This window comes from Miscanthus floridulus, chromosome 2, assembly GCF_019320115.1.
Source record: "Miscanthus floridulus cultivar M001 chromosome 2, ASM1932011v1, whole genome shotgun sequence".
Lineage (NCBI taxonomy): Eukaryota > Viridiplantae > Streptophyta > Magnoliopsida > Poales > Poaceae > Miscanthus > Miscanthus floridulus.
Window position 1 is genome coordinate 22723575 of NC_089581.1, and position 17585 is coordinate 22741159.

General features: G+C 43.5%; 2 protein-coding genes across 2 annotated transcripts; both read right to left on the minus strand.

Annotated features, from left to right (window-relative positions):
• Nucleotides 1–43: 43 nt before the first annotated feature.
• LOC136519803 (phragmoplastin DRP1C-like) lies at nucleotides 44–11752 on the minus strand. Its single transcript, XM_066513173.1, has 16 exons — nucleotides 11411–11752; nucleotides 11231–11294; nucleotides 11044–11148; nucleotides 10199–10300; nucleotides 9388–9438; nucleotides 9235–9296; nucleotides 6687–6777; nucleotides 6471–6535; nucleotides 6198–6392; nucleotides 5986–6105; nucleotides 5730–5800; nucleotides 5337–5562; nucleotides 1754–1804; nucleotides 1452–1680; nucleotides 921–1060; nucleotides 44–444 (listed from the first exon to the last, which is right to left on the minus strand). Exons 1-16 carry the CDS (start codon nucleotides 11546–11548, stop codon nucleotides 319–321), a joined length of 1836 nt encoding a protein of 611 aa, XP_066369270.1. The 5' UTR covers nucleotides 11549–11752; the 3' UTR covers nucleotides 44–318.
• A 1328-nt stretch (nucleotides 11753–13080) lies between these two features.
• On the minus strand, nucleotides 13081–17585 carry LOC136538193 (threonine dehydratase 1 biosynthetic, chloroplastic-like). The gene is made up of 9 exons (XM_066530176.1): nucleotides 17069–17585; nucleotides 16204–16383; nucleotides 15841–16110; nucleotides 15395–15601; nucleotides 14670–14918; nucleotides 14520–14593; nucleotides 14232–14349; nucleotides 13887–14021; nucleotides 13081–13586 (listed from the first exon to the last, which is right to left on the minus strand). The coding sequence occupies exons 1-9, from the start codon at nucleotides 17498–17500 to the stop codon at nucleotides 13434–13436; spliced, it is 1818 nt and encodes a 605-aa protein (XP_066386273.1). The 5' UTR covers nucleotides 17501–17585; the 3' UTR covers nucleotides 13081–13433.

Below are 17585 nucleotides of genomic sequence, written 5' to 3' on the forward strand. Positions count from 1 at the left end.
AATAAAGTAAAAAAAAAACATTATTCTCACTGGGGCAAAACTATTGAGATCATCAAGGCAGTAAAATCAACAAAAGAATACATCTATAATCTTATATCAACCGGAGACCAGATCATCCACGCACAACACAATCGTGTTTAAGGCCAAGGCGGCCAAATAAGCATGTTTGGAAAAAATACTCGAGTGAAAACTGCGTACAAGGCCTCCAGGTTAAATTCAAATGTAAAAAAGAATTGAACATTCAACTGCAATCACACGTGTGCTGCTGTGGTTGTACATTCTACATTTCAGCTGTAGCTGTCACAATTCACAAGCCAATCATTTCCATGCGACCGAGTCGATCTCATTCCTTGCAGATTTGTACAGCTCTAGCCTCTTGACCAAGGCATCCCTCTTCTCCATCAAAGCAGGGTCCTCATCCAACATCGCGCTCAGCTGTTTCTTCTGGATTATGAAAGCAAAGCAAATGAGGGAAAGATAACTTCATTCAATGTCCAATATCGCGCTCAGCTGTTTCCAAGTAGTATTGCATAAATTGGAGTAATCAGGAATATGTAAAAATCTTTCAAGAACCATTTGCTAAAATGAAACGATCTAAACCGGATTAATTAAAAATAAGGGGAAACTGAACACTACACCCAGGTTCTCTGAACCCTGTGATCAGCTGGTAGCAAGAACAAGCAACAGTGAGAACAAGTACACAAACTACAAGAAACCAGGGCTGTCTACATATCAAATTCAACAAAATTGATGTTTAATAAAATTTGTTGTGCATGCCCAACCAGTGCGGCCTTACAAAACAATTAAATCATGTGAAAAAACAGTAGTCACTAAACCAAGATTTAACTACAAACGCAAACACCTGTCTTCAAATTGTGTACAAAACAATGTAACTAGTCAAGGAATCAGGGTAAACATACCTCCTTGCTTCCCACATGAGCATAGAAACGGTTAAGCAAATTTCTTTTTGCCTCTTTCACTTGACAATGTACGATGGCTTTCGGAATTGTGTTCCTCAGAGTCTCACAGACCATGTTAATATAAGATGACACATTCGATCCTGACAAGGAAAAGAAAATAAAACAACAATCAAGCCATAACTAGTGGTACATCATAATGAATGCAACTAATGCAGAAACTAAACTCCAAGATGAGCTAATACAAAGGACCATGGTACTACAATCATGTGTTTACGTAGAGAAAAAAAGCAAAACGCCACCCTGATTGCTCCCTAGGTTAATGTCAATATCATATTCCACAATGCACTGAAGATATAGAAGGGTAGTTACAACCAACTGTTGGGAAACCAACAGGGCTGATAAAGTACTTCCTATTATTTAATCTTGTGTTTCTACTGATGGATAAGAAATTAAGAAGTGGTTGCACATTTCTGCTAAACCAGATGTCCTTTTTCTACAAATCTACAAAGAGAGAAAGGAAGGTGAATTTACCAATTCTTCTCAGATGATTGTCCTGATATCTATCACTCACTGGAGTGTTCTTATCAGCTGCTTTCTCTGGTTCAGTAGGAAGTTTACGGAAAAACTCTACTGTTAGGTAGCTGGCTTCCATCTCTACTAGACGAAGAACAGTCTTTCGTCCGTCCTCACGGAATCTTTCCAGGCTATCGTTTGCAGCAGCAGCTATATCCGATTGAAGTGTTGGGAATCGCTTCAATTCCTATGATACCAAAGACAATATGGGATTAACCAGTAAGACACCAAGAAACAAAGGAAGGTACAAAGAAGGCAACCTCTGTTGCTGCAATCGATCTCCGAACAAGCTCCTTTAAGACCAAATGGACCTGTAATATGAGAATATCATTAGGGCTTCTCCTCCAGTGGCAAAGAAAAGCAAACCCTGAGCTGGCGAGGGGGCAAACCATATCAAATCAAATCACTGGAATATTCAATGCATGAGCAGGTGAGAGCAGAATCAACACTTATTTATGAGTTGATGTAATGTAAGTGCATTAGAAATTATTTTGGCTGCCAAAAGTTTTGACCACAGGACTACTTCCAAGACATCATAGCACTGTTTTCTTCCCTTAATCTTATTGTGGGGGTCTGCTTGCGGAGTGATTGTTCACGAGCAATTTTTTTTATACCAGGGCAGTACACATGGTGGCAATGAACCGATGCAACCACCACCAATGCCCTTAACTGCATATAGTGACCAAGATCCTGTGAAATATAGCTTTAAATAAAATTCAAATGACCAAGAAAACATGGATATTGACATTTTTCTTCATCAAGCAACAACATAAACATTTCAATTTAGCATCAAACCAACAGCTTGTACTTCGCTTCCATCACATTTCAGAACATCACTGTCAAACTGCATCACTTGAACGTGACTTCATTCAGTCATTGGGACATCCCTAGACTAGGGTCATGCCGTCATGGTAATAGTGTGCACATCATATGATTTTGGCAGCAAGGCCAATGAGCCTTTAATTTCAGCTCTTTTTTTATGATTCCAAGACCCCAAGCGATTCCCTATTTTTTCTCATGTGCCTATCTAATAGCAGTAACATTGCCAAAGTTTTTACCAGCAGGAGTACATGTACACCAACAGTTATGAATGTACAACAACAACAACAACAAAGCCTTTAAGTCCCAAACAAGTTGAGGTAGGCTAGAGTTGAAACCCAGCAGAAGCAATCAAGGTTCAGGCACGTGAATAGCTGTCTTCCAAGCACTCCTATCTAAGGCTAAGTCTTTGGGTATATTCCATCCTTTCGTCTCCTTTTATTGCCTCTACCCAAGTCAACTTCGGTCTTCCTCTGCCTCTCTTCACGTTACTATCCTGGCTTAGGATTCCACTACGCACCGGTGCCTCTGGAGATCTCCGTTGGACATGTCCAAACCATGTCAACCGGTGTTGGACAAGCTTTTCTTCAATTGGTGCTACCCCTAATCTATCACGTATATCAACGTTCCGAACTCGATCCCTTCTTGTATGACCACAAATCCAACGCAACATACGCATTTCCGCGACACTTATCTGTTGAACATGTCGTCTTTTCGTAAGCCAACATTCTGCACCATACAACATAGCAAGTCTAATCGCCGTCCTATAAAACTTGCCTTTTAGCTTCTGTGGTACCCTTTTGTCACATAGGACACCAGATGCTTGCCGCCACTTCATCCATCCTGCTTTGATTCTATGGCTAACATCTTCATCAATATCCCCGTCTCTTTGTAGCATTGATCCTAAATATCGAAAGGTATCCTTCCTAGGCACTACTTGACCTTCCAAACTAATATCTTCCTCCTCTCGAATAGTAGTGCCGAAGTCACATCTCATATACTCAGTTTTAGTTCTACTGTGTCTAAAACCTTTGGACTCCAAAGTCTCCCGTCATAACTCCAATTCCTGATTCACTCCTGTTCGGCTTTCATCAACTAGCACCACATCGTCCGCGAAAAGCATACACCAAGGGATGTCCCCTTGTATGTCCCTTGTGACCTCATCCATCACTAAGGCAAACAAATAAGGGCTCAAAGCTGACCCTTGATGTAGTCCTATCCTAATCGGGAAGTCATCCGTGTCTTCATCACTTGTTCGAACTCTAGTCACAACATTGTTGTACATGTCCTTAATGAGCCCGACGTACTTCGTTGGGACTTTATGTTTGTCCAAAGCCCACCACATAACATTCCTTGGTATTTTATCATAAGCCTTCTCCAAGTCAATAAAAACCATGTGTAGGTCCTTCTTCTCCCTATATCGCTCCATAACTTGTCTTATTAAGAAAATGGCTTCCATGGTTGACCTTCCGGACATGAAACCAAATTGATTCATAGAGACCCGCGTTATTGCTCTCAAGCGATGTTCGATAACTCTCTCCCATAGCTTCATAGTATGACTCATCAACTTAATTCCCCGGTAATTAGTACAACTTTGAATACCCCCTTTATTCTTGTAGATCGGTACCAATATACTTCTCCACTCATCAGGCATCTTGTTCGATCAAAAAATATGGTTGAACAGCTTGGTTAGCCATACTATAGCTATGTCCCCGAGACATCTCCACACCTCGATTGGGATACCATCCGGTCCCATCGCCTTACCTCCTTTCATCCTTTTCAACGCCTCTCTAACCTCAAATTCTTGGATTCTCCGCACAAAGCGCCTATTGGTGTCATCAAAAGAGTCATCCAACTGAAAGGTTGTGTCCGTATTCTCATCATTGAACAATTTGTCAAAATACTCTTGCCATCGATGTCGGATCTCATCCTCCTTCACCAAGAGATGCTCCCTTTCATCCTTAATGCACTTAACTTGGTTGAAGTCCCTTGTCTTTCTCTCACGAACCCTAGCCATCCTATAAATGTCCTTCTCTCCTTCCTTCGTACTCAAACGTTGGTAAAGATCCTCGTACGCTCTACCCTTTGCCACACTTACAGCTCGCTTTGCAGTCTTCTTTGCCACCTTGTACTTCTCTATGTTGTCCACACTCCTATCATGGTACAAGCGTCTATAGCACTCTTTCTTCTCCTTAATAGCCCTTTGGACTTCCTCGTTCCACCAACAAGTATCTTTAGCCTCGCCTCCACTTCCTTTGGTTACTCCACACACCTCTGAGGCCACCTTCCGAATGTTGGTTGCCATCTTCTCCCACATGTTGTTTATGTCCTCTTCTTCCTTCCAAGAGCCCTCTTTGATAACCCTTTCCCTGAATACCTCTGACGTCTCCCCTTTCAGTTTCCACCACTTTGTTCTTTCAATCTTAGCTTGTTTATCCCTACGGGCACGCACCTGAAAACGAAAGTCTACCACCAAAAGCTTATGTTGAGAAACAACACTCCCCTGGTATCACCTTGCAACCCAAGCATGCTCGTTTGTCCTTTCTTCTTGTGAGCACAAAGTCAATCTGGCTAGAGTGTTGTCCGCTACTGAAGGTCACTAGATGAGATTCTCTCTTTCTAAAGAAAGTGTTGGCTATCATCAGGTCAAAAGATACCGCGAAGTCTAGAACTTCCTCCCCCTCCTGATTCCTACTACCATACCCAAAACCTCCATGAACTGCCTCGAAACCTGCGCTTGTAGTACCTACATGCCCATTAAGATCTCCTCCTATAAAAAGCTTCTCACTACTGGGTACAGCTCTAATCAGGCCATCTAAGTCTTCCCAGAACTGTCTCTTAGCACTCTCGTCGAGGCCTACTTGGGGGGAACAGTTATGAATGTAATGGGTGGATAATACAAGAATATATAATATCGGATATTTGGATACGAAATTACTAAATGTATACACACACTTATGCATCAACTATTCAAACATGAACTAGAACACTACAAGGAGATATGCATCAACATAGAAGTCATACCGCATCAACAGACGCTTCAGCTGGACCCTTAAAGTAGCTTAGAGAACTATCTATAAGCCTTCTGTATCCTTGCTCAGGGGCAATCAAGTGGGGCTGGTAACCATCAGCCTCTGAAATAACTTTACGAACATTTTGCATTGAAAGATGTCGGTCAAATGGAAGCTTTTTCAGTGCTACAGGTAACTGGTTGTCAAAGACGCCATAAATCCGATCTCCACCTGGCCGCCTGAGAAATAAGGTAGTAATGGTTAAGTGTAAGTTAATTATCAACATCATTCCTTAAAAATGCTCTATCTTAACAATACATATAAGTATGATAACTTGTCAACATACATCGGCAATAATCATGGAAGGCACAAGAACATTATGGAAAAGGCCAATTGAATATCTTACCCGCCATCTAAGTGCTCTTTAAAGACACGGTCAAATGCACGACACATATCCAAGATTGTGTACAACTGAGCCTGCAGATTATGGGAACAATATGAGAGACATACACCATAAACAAGATTTATAGAAATGTATAATGCACAGTGGCATCATCCCTGCAAATAAATAATGCAGCTTGTGGCACAAACCACCGACAATGCATATGAATAATTCTCGCCACAACGTAACAGAGATCATTAAAAAATACAGTAATTCTTACCCCAGCATCACCTCCGATTGGCCTACCAAGTCGATCCAACTCGGCTTCTATTTCATCAATTGTTTTGTTAATCATGGCTATAATACTTGGAATTTTGGCCCTGATAACAGCCTCTAAATGCTGGATAAATAAATGGAAACACATCAGCAGTCAGCATAAGAAATTCAAAAGTTTATGGTTAGAAGCATGCCACAGCAGCAAAATGCCCTCACCTGTGACAGAAGCTTGGCAAGATACTCTGCACCCATTTTATGTGCCAAGTGACCATATTCCGGACTACTCTCAAAGTACTCTTTCTCTTTGCGTCTTGCTGAGAGCATATCAACATTCTTGTTGATATCAGCTTGTGAGCGATTGACAATTCCAACCCAGGGGTGTTGTAAGCGATATTGCCTCCCTTCAAGTACCTAGGATTCCATGGAGAGAGAAACTTTTAGTACTACATACATGGAGGATGAGGAAACAAGAATTGAAAAGTGCCATACATCAACGGCATTGGTACCCTTGTCCATCAAATCAAGCTTTGTTAAGACTCCAAAAGTCCTGTCACCTTAAGATGTTAAGAGAAAAAAATGTTAATATATATGATTGGGACTGCACTGACTATTAGGTACGCCAACAAAATGGTTTATCGGTAATCCTGTCTAATGGAAAGTGTGATTTCAAATTCTGTAGGGAGAAAAAAAAAATCAAAACTGCACCTGAAGGATCAACATCCCTAGCAAGCTTGATAGCGTCTGATGTTGCTATATCTTGGTTAGCTGGGGAGATAGCCAAGATGATGCAATTTGGCTGAAGTTTCCAGAAAAAAAGAACAGAAGTAAAAGAAAATATTAGGTTTTAAAAATATGTGGCGAAACATAATATACAGCTCATGATTTTCTGATCTAGTTATGTGACTAGAGTGAAATACACAAGTCTATCTGTAAATTCATAGTGCCCAGATCAGGGAAAATAGTGCTCACAAGTCAATGTAAGCTAAAAAAAGGATAATACCGGAAATGGGCTACATATGCCACAGAAAATTCAAGGAGTACAAGTAACTCAAGTAAGCTTCACACCATGGTTTATGAGGCGTCGCCTAGGCGACAAGGCGTGGTAGAGGTGCTGGGTGTCGGGGTCGCCACGACCTCCGCGGGTATGGCGTCCGCCTCATAGGATTAGGCGTCGCCTAGGCGCGAATGGCGTCGAGCGGACGCCTACAGCGCCGCAGGGGACGCCGAATGCGATTTTGCAGGGAATGGATGGGAAATCGACCACGGGTGGCCGGGAAATCGAGCGCGCGTCTACGCCAGAAGACCCGCGGCGGGAAGTGAGCGCATATATGCTCTTGCGCGGGAAATTTCCCGCTCGGTGGCATTTACTGCGGGTGCGGGCAGCTTCACAGGGAGAGAGGGAGAGGAAAAGAGAAGGCCGAGGGCGGGAACTCTTGGCGGCAGCGGCGGCGGCCCTGCATCTCCGCTTGCTGCTCGTCTGCTCGAGTCCAGCGGCTGCCCGCATCTCCCACGAGGCCGCCCCTGCATCTCCGCCTAGCTGCGCAAGTCCACTAGCGGTCCGCACCTGCTCGCCCGCCTCCGTCGACCGTCTGTCGTCAGCCTAGGCCTGGTCGCTCCCTGCCTCCTCTCTGCTTCGAGTCGCCATCGCCATCCGCAGGTCCATCCGCACCTCACCTGTCCATCCGCTTCGAGTCGCCGTCCGCAGGTCCATCCGCACCGCACTTGTCCGTCCGCCTCGTGTCTGCGCCTCCGCCTGGTATGTCCCCTGCCTCCTCTCTGTCTCTGGTCTCCCAAAGGCCAACTCCCAGGCGTGTACTCTTGTAGTGTTATCTGCTCTTCGTGCTCTGCTTTTGCTCTGAATATAGTATGCCTCGTGCTCTGCTGCTCTGCTTTTGATCTGAATATTGTATGCCTCGTACTCTGCTATTGATCTGAATATTGTATGCCCATGCTGCATGCCTGTCCCTGCCTCCTCCCTTGCTCTGAATATTTATTCTGCACTCTGCTCTGCTTTTGCTCATGGTGTGTGCCTGTATGTACTCTGCTCTGAGCCTCTGAATATTGTAAGATGAACTGCTTATGCCTGCTTTTTATATTATATGGGTTGTCACTCACATATACAAATGGCTGCTTGTGCTTGGGCTGTCACACACCCTGCTACAACACAAAGCACAAGGATCTTTCTTTGATTAGTATAATGTCTGCCACTGCCATAGTTCCATTCACTTGTGTTCTTTCTTTAGTTTACTGTTGTACAGAACAAAAAAACATAAGGCTCTTGCTTTGATTAGTTACTTATTAGTAATGCTCTTGCTTTCTTTTATGTAGCATCCAGCAACATGGCAAGCTCAAGTGAAGCACCTGATTATGATCCCAAGACTGGTCCAGCAAGGAAAGCGAAGTCCAATGATCCAGGCTGGAAATATGCCTACTGGCAGGACCCTGCTAGGAGAGACTGGGTGACATGTATCCTGTGTGGAAATGAGGCTCCAGGAGGCATAAAGAGGTTCAAGCAACATTTGGCTGGTGGATATGGAGATATTGTCCTTTGTCCAAAAGTTACCACTGAAATCAGGAAAGAGATGGAAGCTTACTTGCAAAAGAAGAGAAGAAGGCCTTTGTTCTTGGATGGTATTGAGGAAGATGGGGAACATGAAGTTGTGGATGTGGCAGCAGCAAATGTACAAGCAGGAGCAGATGGGGGTGCAACACCAAAACCGGCTGCGAAAAAACCAAGTTCTGGGACAGCCGCCAAGAGAAGGCATGCTACCTATCAATTCAAGGCTTCAAGACCTAGCAATGGCAATTCTTTTGTGGACTATTTGAGACAGACTATGATGTCATTTGTCATGCTCATGCATGCACTAATGCTTGCTAATTTGTTATCTTGCCTCTTGTGTATTGTTTCCTATTTAATTCTCAGCAACTGATAACCTGTTTGATTGCTGAATTCTGTAATTGTCATGCAGTTTCCTTCAAGGGGGATGGATGCTACATGGGAGAAGAGCTTTTGGAAAGGAAAGAAAGGAACATGGGCTCAAGAATTGGCAACAAACGAGGTATGTATGTGCTGCACTAGTATATAAAATTCTAGCTTACAACGCCTTACAATGTGTGTATGGCGTCGCCTAGGCGTCCGCCACAAACGCCTAGGCGTTGTGAAGGGGGTCGGGCGCGGCGCCTCGCCGCGGCGCCTCAAAAACAATGCATCACACTATAACTAATAGCAACCAACAGAGATGATTTCCTTTACCTTGTCAACGTAAGATCGAACCATGTTTTCAATATCTTGAACAATAGATTCTGGTTGCCCCTCTGTAGTAAAATGGTGCAGGTACCAAAAGTTAAATAATAGAAGGTATGGTTACCAAAACCAAAGCAACTAATTCATCAACTGAGTCATTACCTACAGCGACCTTTGTCAGTCCAGGAAGGTCAATAAGTGTCAAGTTAACAACTGCAAACAGAAATGTGACATTAATCTACAGACAGTTCAAGGGATACGGAACATAAATGTACTCACTGCATATAAAACTTCAAGTGACATAATAAAGCTAACATAACAAGCTATAGTTCTTTTTTCTTTTTGGTAATTGTGCTTCAGGAACAGGAATCAGAAAGAACCATGAGTCTACATATGTGGCTATTACTTTGAGGCATACATACACCTTGAATAGAAAACAGGACACAATATTTTTGGACAATCTAGACCCACCAAACCAGAATCGTTCAATTCGATATCATAATGCATAGAAGATATAAGAGGTTTTGCCATCACTCAATCCTGAGTAAAGTTAATCTTAAAAGTTTTAGTGCACAGATGACTGGTACTATCTCACACCATTATTCTGACCAGACCTCTGTGTACCCAGAAAATCAACAAACACAAACTAAACTATTTCAGAGCATTGCCTATGCCAATTCCATGAACACCTACAATATCTATAGGTTTTACTGGAGGAGCAAAATCAATGAAATCTTCAAATAAGAAATCTGTTGATTCTAAAACTAATGTTGGAAACTCTAGGTCCACCACACCTACCATACATTATTTGATATTATCTTTGATCCCTTCATGCATTACTTGTATTATCTTTGGTCACATCAAATAAGGTGTCCTAAATCCTAATGCCTAATCTCATATTCGTTGAAGCTTGGAATAAATCAACCAAGCACACTTCAGAAATCAGAAATTCAGAACAAGAATCAACACTTACCATGTGGCGAATATATACTCAAATGGATGGGAACATTTGAAATAGCTTTAGTTTTCCCAGTTATGCGATCTGTCTCATCGGCAATCTCTTTCCTCACAGCAGCTGCAATTATATGGATATAACAATAGTTTAACTAAACATATCCAGCAAATATACAAAAATGGAAAGAGGAATTCAATAACAATTAACAAATACTCTGGCATCTCATTAGTAAAACATAGACATAAATGGAAACGTAAATAACTATCAAAGCTCCATCAATGAACTAGTACACAGATATTTCTTTCATGAACTAGTCACAATTAGTTCCTACCAGCTATCTCACATGACATTTCTCATTCTTTTTTAAATACAGTGAATAGTTTTTTTTTTTGTGGCATCTGATCTACAGCGCACAATAAGATAAAACCACTGCATTTCGTCCATTTATGAAAAAACAAAGCAACTAAGGTAGAGTAAGGCTATATGCAGTGCAAATATTTCTTGAATGTGTTGTGCGATATTTTTTACATCTCACTGGTTGTAAGTGCAATTTGAAGGGCAACTCCTAATATGCCCTGTTGCTCTTAAATATTATGCCATGCTAGCTATTACTGGAAGCATGTAATAGTAATAGCACCATACATTAATATCATAACTCATAGAATACGAAGTCATTTAAGTACATAGATTTCATCCAATCTTTGGGAAGACGGATGATGCACAATGTTCCATGTGTATCTGTTTTATTTAAGTCCAACCATAAGCTTCCCAACAAGCAGACCGTAATCTTAGTAGACTGCCCTAACAGAATTGAAGACAACAAGTAAATTGCTGAGATGAATAATGCAAAACGTTCGTCTTACCAAAGTCGGTGAGCCGCTTCCGCGGGGCGTGGAGGAACTCAGCATACTCGTGCCCACCATCTGTCTTGTGGAGCTGCAGCACTAGAGGCCGCCTCGTGACAATACCTAATCAAACGCAAACTGAATCCTTAAGCACCCGAGCGGACCCAAATCGAACGGCACGCGCATGATCTAGCGGCAGCATTACCAGATCCACGGGGCAGGAAGTCCCTCCCCACTATGCTCTCGAGCACCGACGACTTCCCGGAACTCTGGAAGCATCATCAGAAGAGAAACACGCAGCCAAACGATAGCGGTTAGCGCGCTGGCCAGATCTGGGGCCTGGCTCCTGAGCACGGCGGATCTGAAGGTGGTGGGCGGAGCGTACCTGCCCGCCAACGACAGCGACGGAGGGGAGCGCCTCCCAGAGGGAGCCCTCGCCGCCGCCGCCGCCGTGGTCGCCGAGGACGGTGCACGCGCGCTGGATCCGGTTCACCAGCCCGATCAGGCTCCCCATAGTCGCCATCCCGGGCGAGGCCGCACGCGAAGGTTCGCCCGCGGCTCTGTGTAAGGCTGCGGTGCTCGTCGGCGGCGAGCGGCGGGCGGCGGTGGGATCTAACTAGTGGGAAACAGATGAGAGAATTGCAGCGACAGATTTTAAAAGCGAGCTTGTAGTTTTGCTTGCAAGGTGCCGACGGTCGGGATCGGAAGGATGGGTTGCCTGGACGCGGCGTTCGAGCGCCGGTGCTGGTAAGCTGAGTCTCTGCAGATGGGGACAATAAAACTGTGGGCCGTGACAGCAGTGAGAGAATTTGTTTGAAAGACTCCGAGGTGGGGCCGGCCGTCCAGTTGGTATGGATCGTATGGACATTTGAACGCGTAGAGGACGTGCGGGGGGTGGCCTCGAATGGAGCGGGGCTATGGATCGGGAACTGTCGGATATCAGCAGCCTTTACTCGTTCATAAGCAGTACTTTTTCGACCAACGAATAATATTTTTCTCTCACTACAAAGCAGTCAACAGTATTTTCAGTCATGTCTTATCAGCCAAGCGAACATGACACTTGGCGTGGACCCTCATGGTTGCTGGTGCAGTGGTGCCATGGTTCGTGAGCCTGAAAGGCTGAAACTGACGCTTCAGCAACAGCTAGGCTGGAGCGGTGATGCGGTGGTGACAAAGCTTGATTTGCAGTGAAATTGTAATTTTATTTCGTGATTTATGCTAATTTAGGACACCAGGACGGGATGCTGACATTGTCTAAGCAGGGACAGCATGTCAATATGTAAGATAAAGGAAAATAAGTCCTCCAGGTCTAGGTTATTGATACATTCCAAGAAATGTTACTGTCCGTGACAAGTGACTCCAGTAGTCGATCTTAACCACCAATCGACGTTACAACTAACAGTCGCCCCACCGTTTCCTCGCTGCAACTCTGAGTAATGGCAACACAAGTACACAGCATCAAATCGACCATACGACTGACACGGTATCGCGCTCTCACCATGACATTGACACCACTGTTTGGTTCCCGTAGTTGTAACGTAATCCGATAACAGATAACGTGTGATCCTGTTTGTTTGTGTCAGTCCAACTGTAATTCGGCTACTATGCCGGTAACAGATAACGTGTGATCCTGTTTGTTTCAGTCCATGGGTGATTCGATCACGCCGCAATTTGATTCCCGCCCGTAGAAATTTGTTACCCCTTTCACAAGAGCGTGAATCGTCACCTGTGTGTTCTCTTCGCCGATTCGCATCTTCTGCACACGAGGCATCCTCCGCTCCGCATTTTTTATGGCGCATGCTCCAAGACGGAAGCCGATGCCTTGCTTCCTTTCCATTCCGTTACCACCACGAAAACAAACAGCACCAATGTAACAGAACATTACACCACACAAATTCTCAATTTCTTGTCACATGATACGCATTCTGTAAAATAAAGCTTGGCACTTTCACGGACACAGTTTACTTTACATGGCACAAAGGAGGTTTAATATGCCTTCATCTATGCTTCAGTTACAATTCTTGTCATACACAAAAAAGAAAGAACATTCAGATCTTACTCAAATTTGTTGATAACTCAATATTGCAAAGAGACAAGGGTTTACACTTTACAGCAGTGATGCAGTCCAAATCACAATTACATAATTATTATCAGATATTTAGATAACATATTGGTTATCATTATTTGACAAACTCTAGGTGCCACAAACCGATAAATTGAGATCACGAAGCACAACAACAAAGATACACAACTGATACACTACATGATCTGGATAAACAGATTGCACACTGAAGCTACATTTGGTGACAGGCTTCATTTCAACTTTAGAAGAAACTTGCACCTTCTACCTTGCAGCAGAATCTTCCTTGAAAAGTGTCACCAACTTATGGGAGCAAAGCCATATGACATTAGACATTTGGGTCACGCAACAGCAACCGGTATATCTCATTGTTGTGCTCTGACATGTACTCGTACCCGAGATTCTCAGCATGACTCTTGAATTCATCAAACTCTGCTGGCGGCACTTGTATACCAACTAATACATTTGCTCCAGTTTCACCCTGCACAAGAGAATTAGATCAGATGATGAAATTATATAATTGCAACCCTTGTTGGTTCTCTCCATTGTTTAGTATCATCAATACAAGCAATATACACGTCCCAGAACAACTTCAGCAAGGCATACGTTTTTTTTCTCATGTTTGAAATGGAAAGGGGCATATGATCATTTGAAGAGCAGAGATGTTTTTTCTCTTCAGGTTCCGGCTTTCAAAGAAGTGAAAAACGATCATCGTCTCAAATTATGAGATTGCATAATAGACACTATTATAAGAAGGCTACAGACAAAACTCATCATGTACCTGTGCACGGTAATGGAAAAGGCTGATGTTCCAACGAGGGCTGAACGTGTCCAAAAATTTCATAAGGGCCCCAGGCCTTTCTGGAAAAATGAACCTGTAAACCAGTTCATCTTTTATTTCTGATCTGCCTCCAATCTGAAAAATTGATAATGTGAAATCACGAACAAGATAGCAGAAATTTGCACAAAAATGGACGCAAGGTAAGTAAAACAATTTTGATAGGTCCTATGTCACACAATGCAAATCCAGTTAACTATTGTCATATTAACACTGAAATGAACTAAAATTACAATTGATCTCTTTGACAAAATAATTTGCTAACAGAGTGTGAAAGATGCAACTTACAAAGTATCTAAGGTGGTCCTTTGCCAAATCATTGTCAGTAAGGTTAACAGTCCTCAGTTTCGCAGATTCCATGTGATCCACCATTGCTCCAAGCTCGTCGTCAGTGTAGATGCCAACACTGTTACAGATAATAACGTAAGCATCTAAGCTAACCGTTGCTGTACATACTAATAAATAAAAATCTCAGATAAATAAACTAAAAATATATATCTTTGTCAAGGTAAAGAATTTTGGTAGTTTGATATGGATACATAATTAAAAAGAAAAACGACAAACTTTGATATGTACCTGTAAAGAACAAGGGCATCTTTTGCATTAGAATCGTATCTGTATTTGAATTCAGTAATATTCATTCTGCCAACCTGCAGAATGAGAAATCATAAGACAGGAAATGGATCTTAAACTTATATGTTGGCAGAACTACCTCATAAGGCATACCAATTCTGTGAATTTTTTGAAGCTTCCCTGCTCCTCTGGCAGAAATGTAGCTAACAATGCTTCCCGTTTTCGGCCAACATCAGCTAGCTCAGTTACTAGTCTAAGTCGATCAAAGTTCATATTTGCCCCACTAGTTATTGCAACCACATTTTCTCCTTTCAAGTTATAGTATTTGCAGTAGGCTTCAGCCCCAGCCAATGCAAGGGCACCAGCAGGTTCAAGGATACTTCTTTTCTCCTCAAACATATCCTGCACACATGAAAAGACATATTTCAGCACCAAGAATATAGAAGGATCAAAATGCCATGTACAATGCAGATGCAGCATTGGTGAAGAAGGATGATAGGAGTATGAATGTAAGATTGGAATGCAATAGACATTGCATAATATTTATGCATCCTATATTCCTATATGTGTATCCATAAAACCCCAAACACCTCACTAAATTATACAACACTCTACAAATCACAGGAATTGATGCTAGATTACAGAGTTAATGACATAACATTATACAACATTCCACCTAGATAGTGTTTTGAACATGTAACTTAAAAAAAAACTCATGACTGGATGGTTTATATTGACAGACCACTGCAGCAGAGAATACTGGTGCAACAAAATTACTATCTTCCTTTTCTTGAACATTGTATACTGAGCTCGAAGTGAGTTCAGACTATAAATTTTTTAACAGTGTTCAGTAAAACACCCATATGTATAGTTCTCACCTTTATCGAAGCACAAATAGCATCTCGACTGACCATAACAATGCCATCTACTAGCTCTCTGCACAGGCGAAATGTTTCCTCCCCAACAGTTTTGACAGCTACACCATCAGCAAACCCACCAACATGCTCCAACATGACCCTCTTACCATGACACAAGGATAATGCCATTGCATTTGCATCTGAGGGTTCCACCCCAATTATTTTCACCTGTACAAAGAAAAATGTTTCAAAAACATTCCAAAAAATATCAGCCTGACTAGAAACCAATGTAAGATCCAGAAAGAAATTACATTAACAAGATTGATCCAATATGAAACGATTCAACTTAAAAATGAACTTAATATATCAGGGACACGCCAGTCTCCATGAAGGCGTGTAAAGAAACTTTGTTGTCTTCAGCATAGGATTTTTAAAAGAAAAAAGAAATGGTAAGATGGAAAGCAAACCTCTGGGCGAACCCGTTTTACATAGGCAGCAATTCCAGCAATTAATCCACCACCTCCAACAGGTACAAATATTGCATGCAGTGGACCTTGCAGCTGCCGAACAATTTCCATGCCGACAGTTCCTTGTCCAGTGATGACATCAGGATGATCAAAGGGAGGTATGAATGTGCGGCCTTCCTGCTGACATCGTAATTTTGCGTATGACTGAGCTTCATCATAAGAGTCCCCCTCAAGGACCACCGTTGCACCCAACCTCTCCACTGATTTCCACTGGAATTAAGGTGTTGCATTATAAAGTGAGCACTAAAGTAAACTGAATCATGTAAAGGGGTGTCTTAAGTTCAGCATCTAAAGATCAGAAACCTTGATTTCTGGTGTTGTCACGGGCATGACGATGACAGCATCGCATCCCAGTCTCTGAGCGGAAAGAGCAACACCCTGGGCATGGTTTCCAGCAGAGGAGCATATGACGCCCCTCTCTAACTGCTCACGGGGGAGCTTTGCCATCATGTTGTATGCTCCCCGCAATTTGAATGAGAACACCTGTACAACAAGCAAACAAAATATGAGGAAAGTAAAGAAAACATAAAACTAGAATAGCAGTTTTCAATGAATTTGGAATAGCACATATATATATAGGTACAAATTCTCAAGACCCTGAATCATGCTGCACAGTTCACAAGTCTAGCCTGTTGAGCTTTGAGATCCTAAAGAAACTAAAGCTCCTATAGACTTGTGGAATCAAGTTTCACAGACTCTGTAAGCTACCAAAAAAACGTACACCTCAAGGTTTCAGCACTCCCAGTATCAGCGATAATAAATAACAAGTCAAAAGTGCAAAATATCCTGCAACGTCTATTCTCCTTGGAGAAAGCGTGACAAGAACGTATCAAAGCCAAAGTGGAGAATTAAAGGGAATGTCTGAGTACCTATCCCCGTGATTCTGTGAATCCAAGCATCCCGTTGGAACCCGATTAACAGCATAACACGACAGTACCAAGGTAAACCCCCAAATACCCAACAGATGACACCGAACAAGGTCACAGGCGAGTGCAAATCTATCCCACAAACACAAGTAGCAGCTGAAACATCCAACCCCAGCATTTCCAAGAAATGATGCTGTTTTCTGGGAATAAAAGTACGCAAATATCCACGTCCATGAACGCAAGCCAACCAAAAAAAGGTGGCGGGGTAAGCAAACGAAGGGCTGCGCATCGTCGTCGATTACCGGCTGCAGGTCCTCGCGCTTGATCCAGAGGTTGACCCCGAGACGGTCGGAGAGCTTGGTGGCGAGCTGCAGCGGCGACTCGATTGCGACGTCATACACCTTGGACGACAGCACGCTGGTGAGGTACTCCATCGCGCCAGGGCCTCCTCCTCCCCCCGCGGCGTCCCCGAACCCCTCCGCATCCACCGCGCCCGCGCCGCGCTCCCGAAAGCCCGCCACGAGGCACCCGCTCTCCCGCTGCAGCGACTCCGGCGCCACCCGCACCATCGGCGTCGGCGGCGGCGCCGGGACGGCCGCGAGCCCCGCCTCAGCGGCCGTCGTCGCCGCCGCGGCGGCGGCTACGCAGGAGGGCCTGCGCGCGTCGCGGCGTAGGGAGGCCGCGGGGAAGGAGGCTGAGGGCGAGGTGGCGGTGGCGGTGGCGGCGGCCGCCATGGTGTGGTGCTGGTGGGTGGTGCCCTCGTCGAATTCCTCTGATTTGTTTTCCTCTCGTTATGCGTCGGGTAAAGCGGAATGCGTC

Excerpts from the sequence above, each read along its gene's own strand:
- LOC136519803 (XM_066513173.1), bottom strand. The coding sequence starts at position 11,548 with ATGGCGACTATGGGGAGCCTGATCGGGCTGGTGAACCGGATCCAGCGC. Across the intron at positions 11,295-11,410 it reads TCGCTGTCGTTGGCGGGCAG|AGTTCCGGGAAGTCGTCGGT; the intron begins GTACGCTCCGCC and ends TGATGCTTCCAG. Across the intron at positions 6,106-6,197 it reads TTGCCAAGCTTCTGTCACAG|CATTTAGAGGCTGTTATCAG; the intron begins GTGAGGGCATTT and ends TTATTTATCCAG.
- LOC136538193 (XM_066530176.1), bottom strand. The coding sequence starts at position 17,500 with ATGGCGGCCGCCGCCACCGCCACCGCCACCTCGCCCTCAGCCTCCTTC. Across the intron at positions 14,919-15,394 it reads CTATTTGTGCTTCGATAAAG|GATATGTTTGAGGAGAAAAG; the intron begins GTGAGAACTATA and ends TCATGTGTGCAG. Across the intron at positions 13,587-13,886 it reads TTTTCCATTACCGTGCACAG|GGTGAAACTGGAGCAAATGT; the intron begins GTACATGATGAG and ends TCTCTTGTGCAG.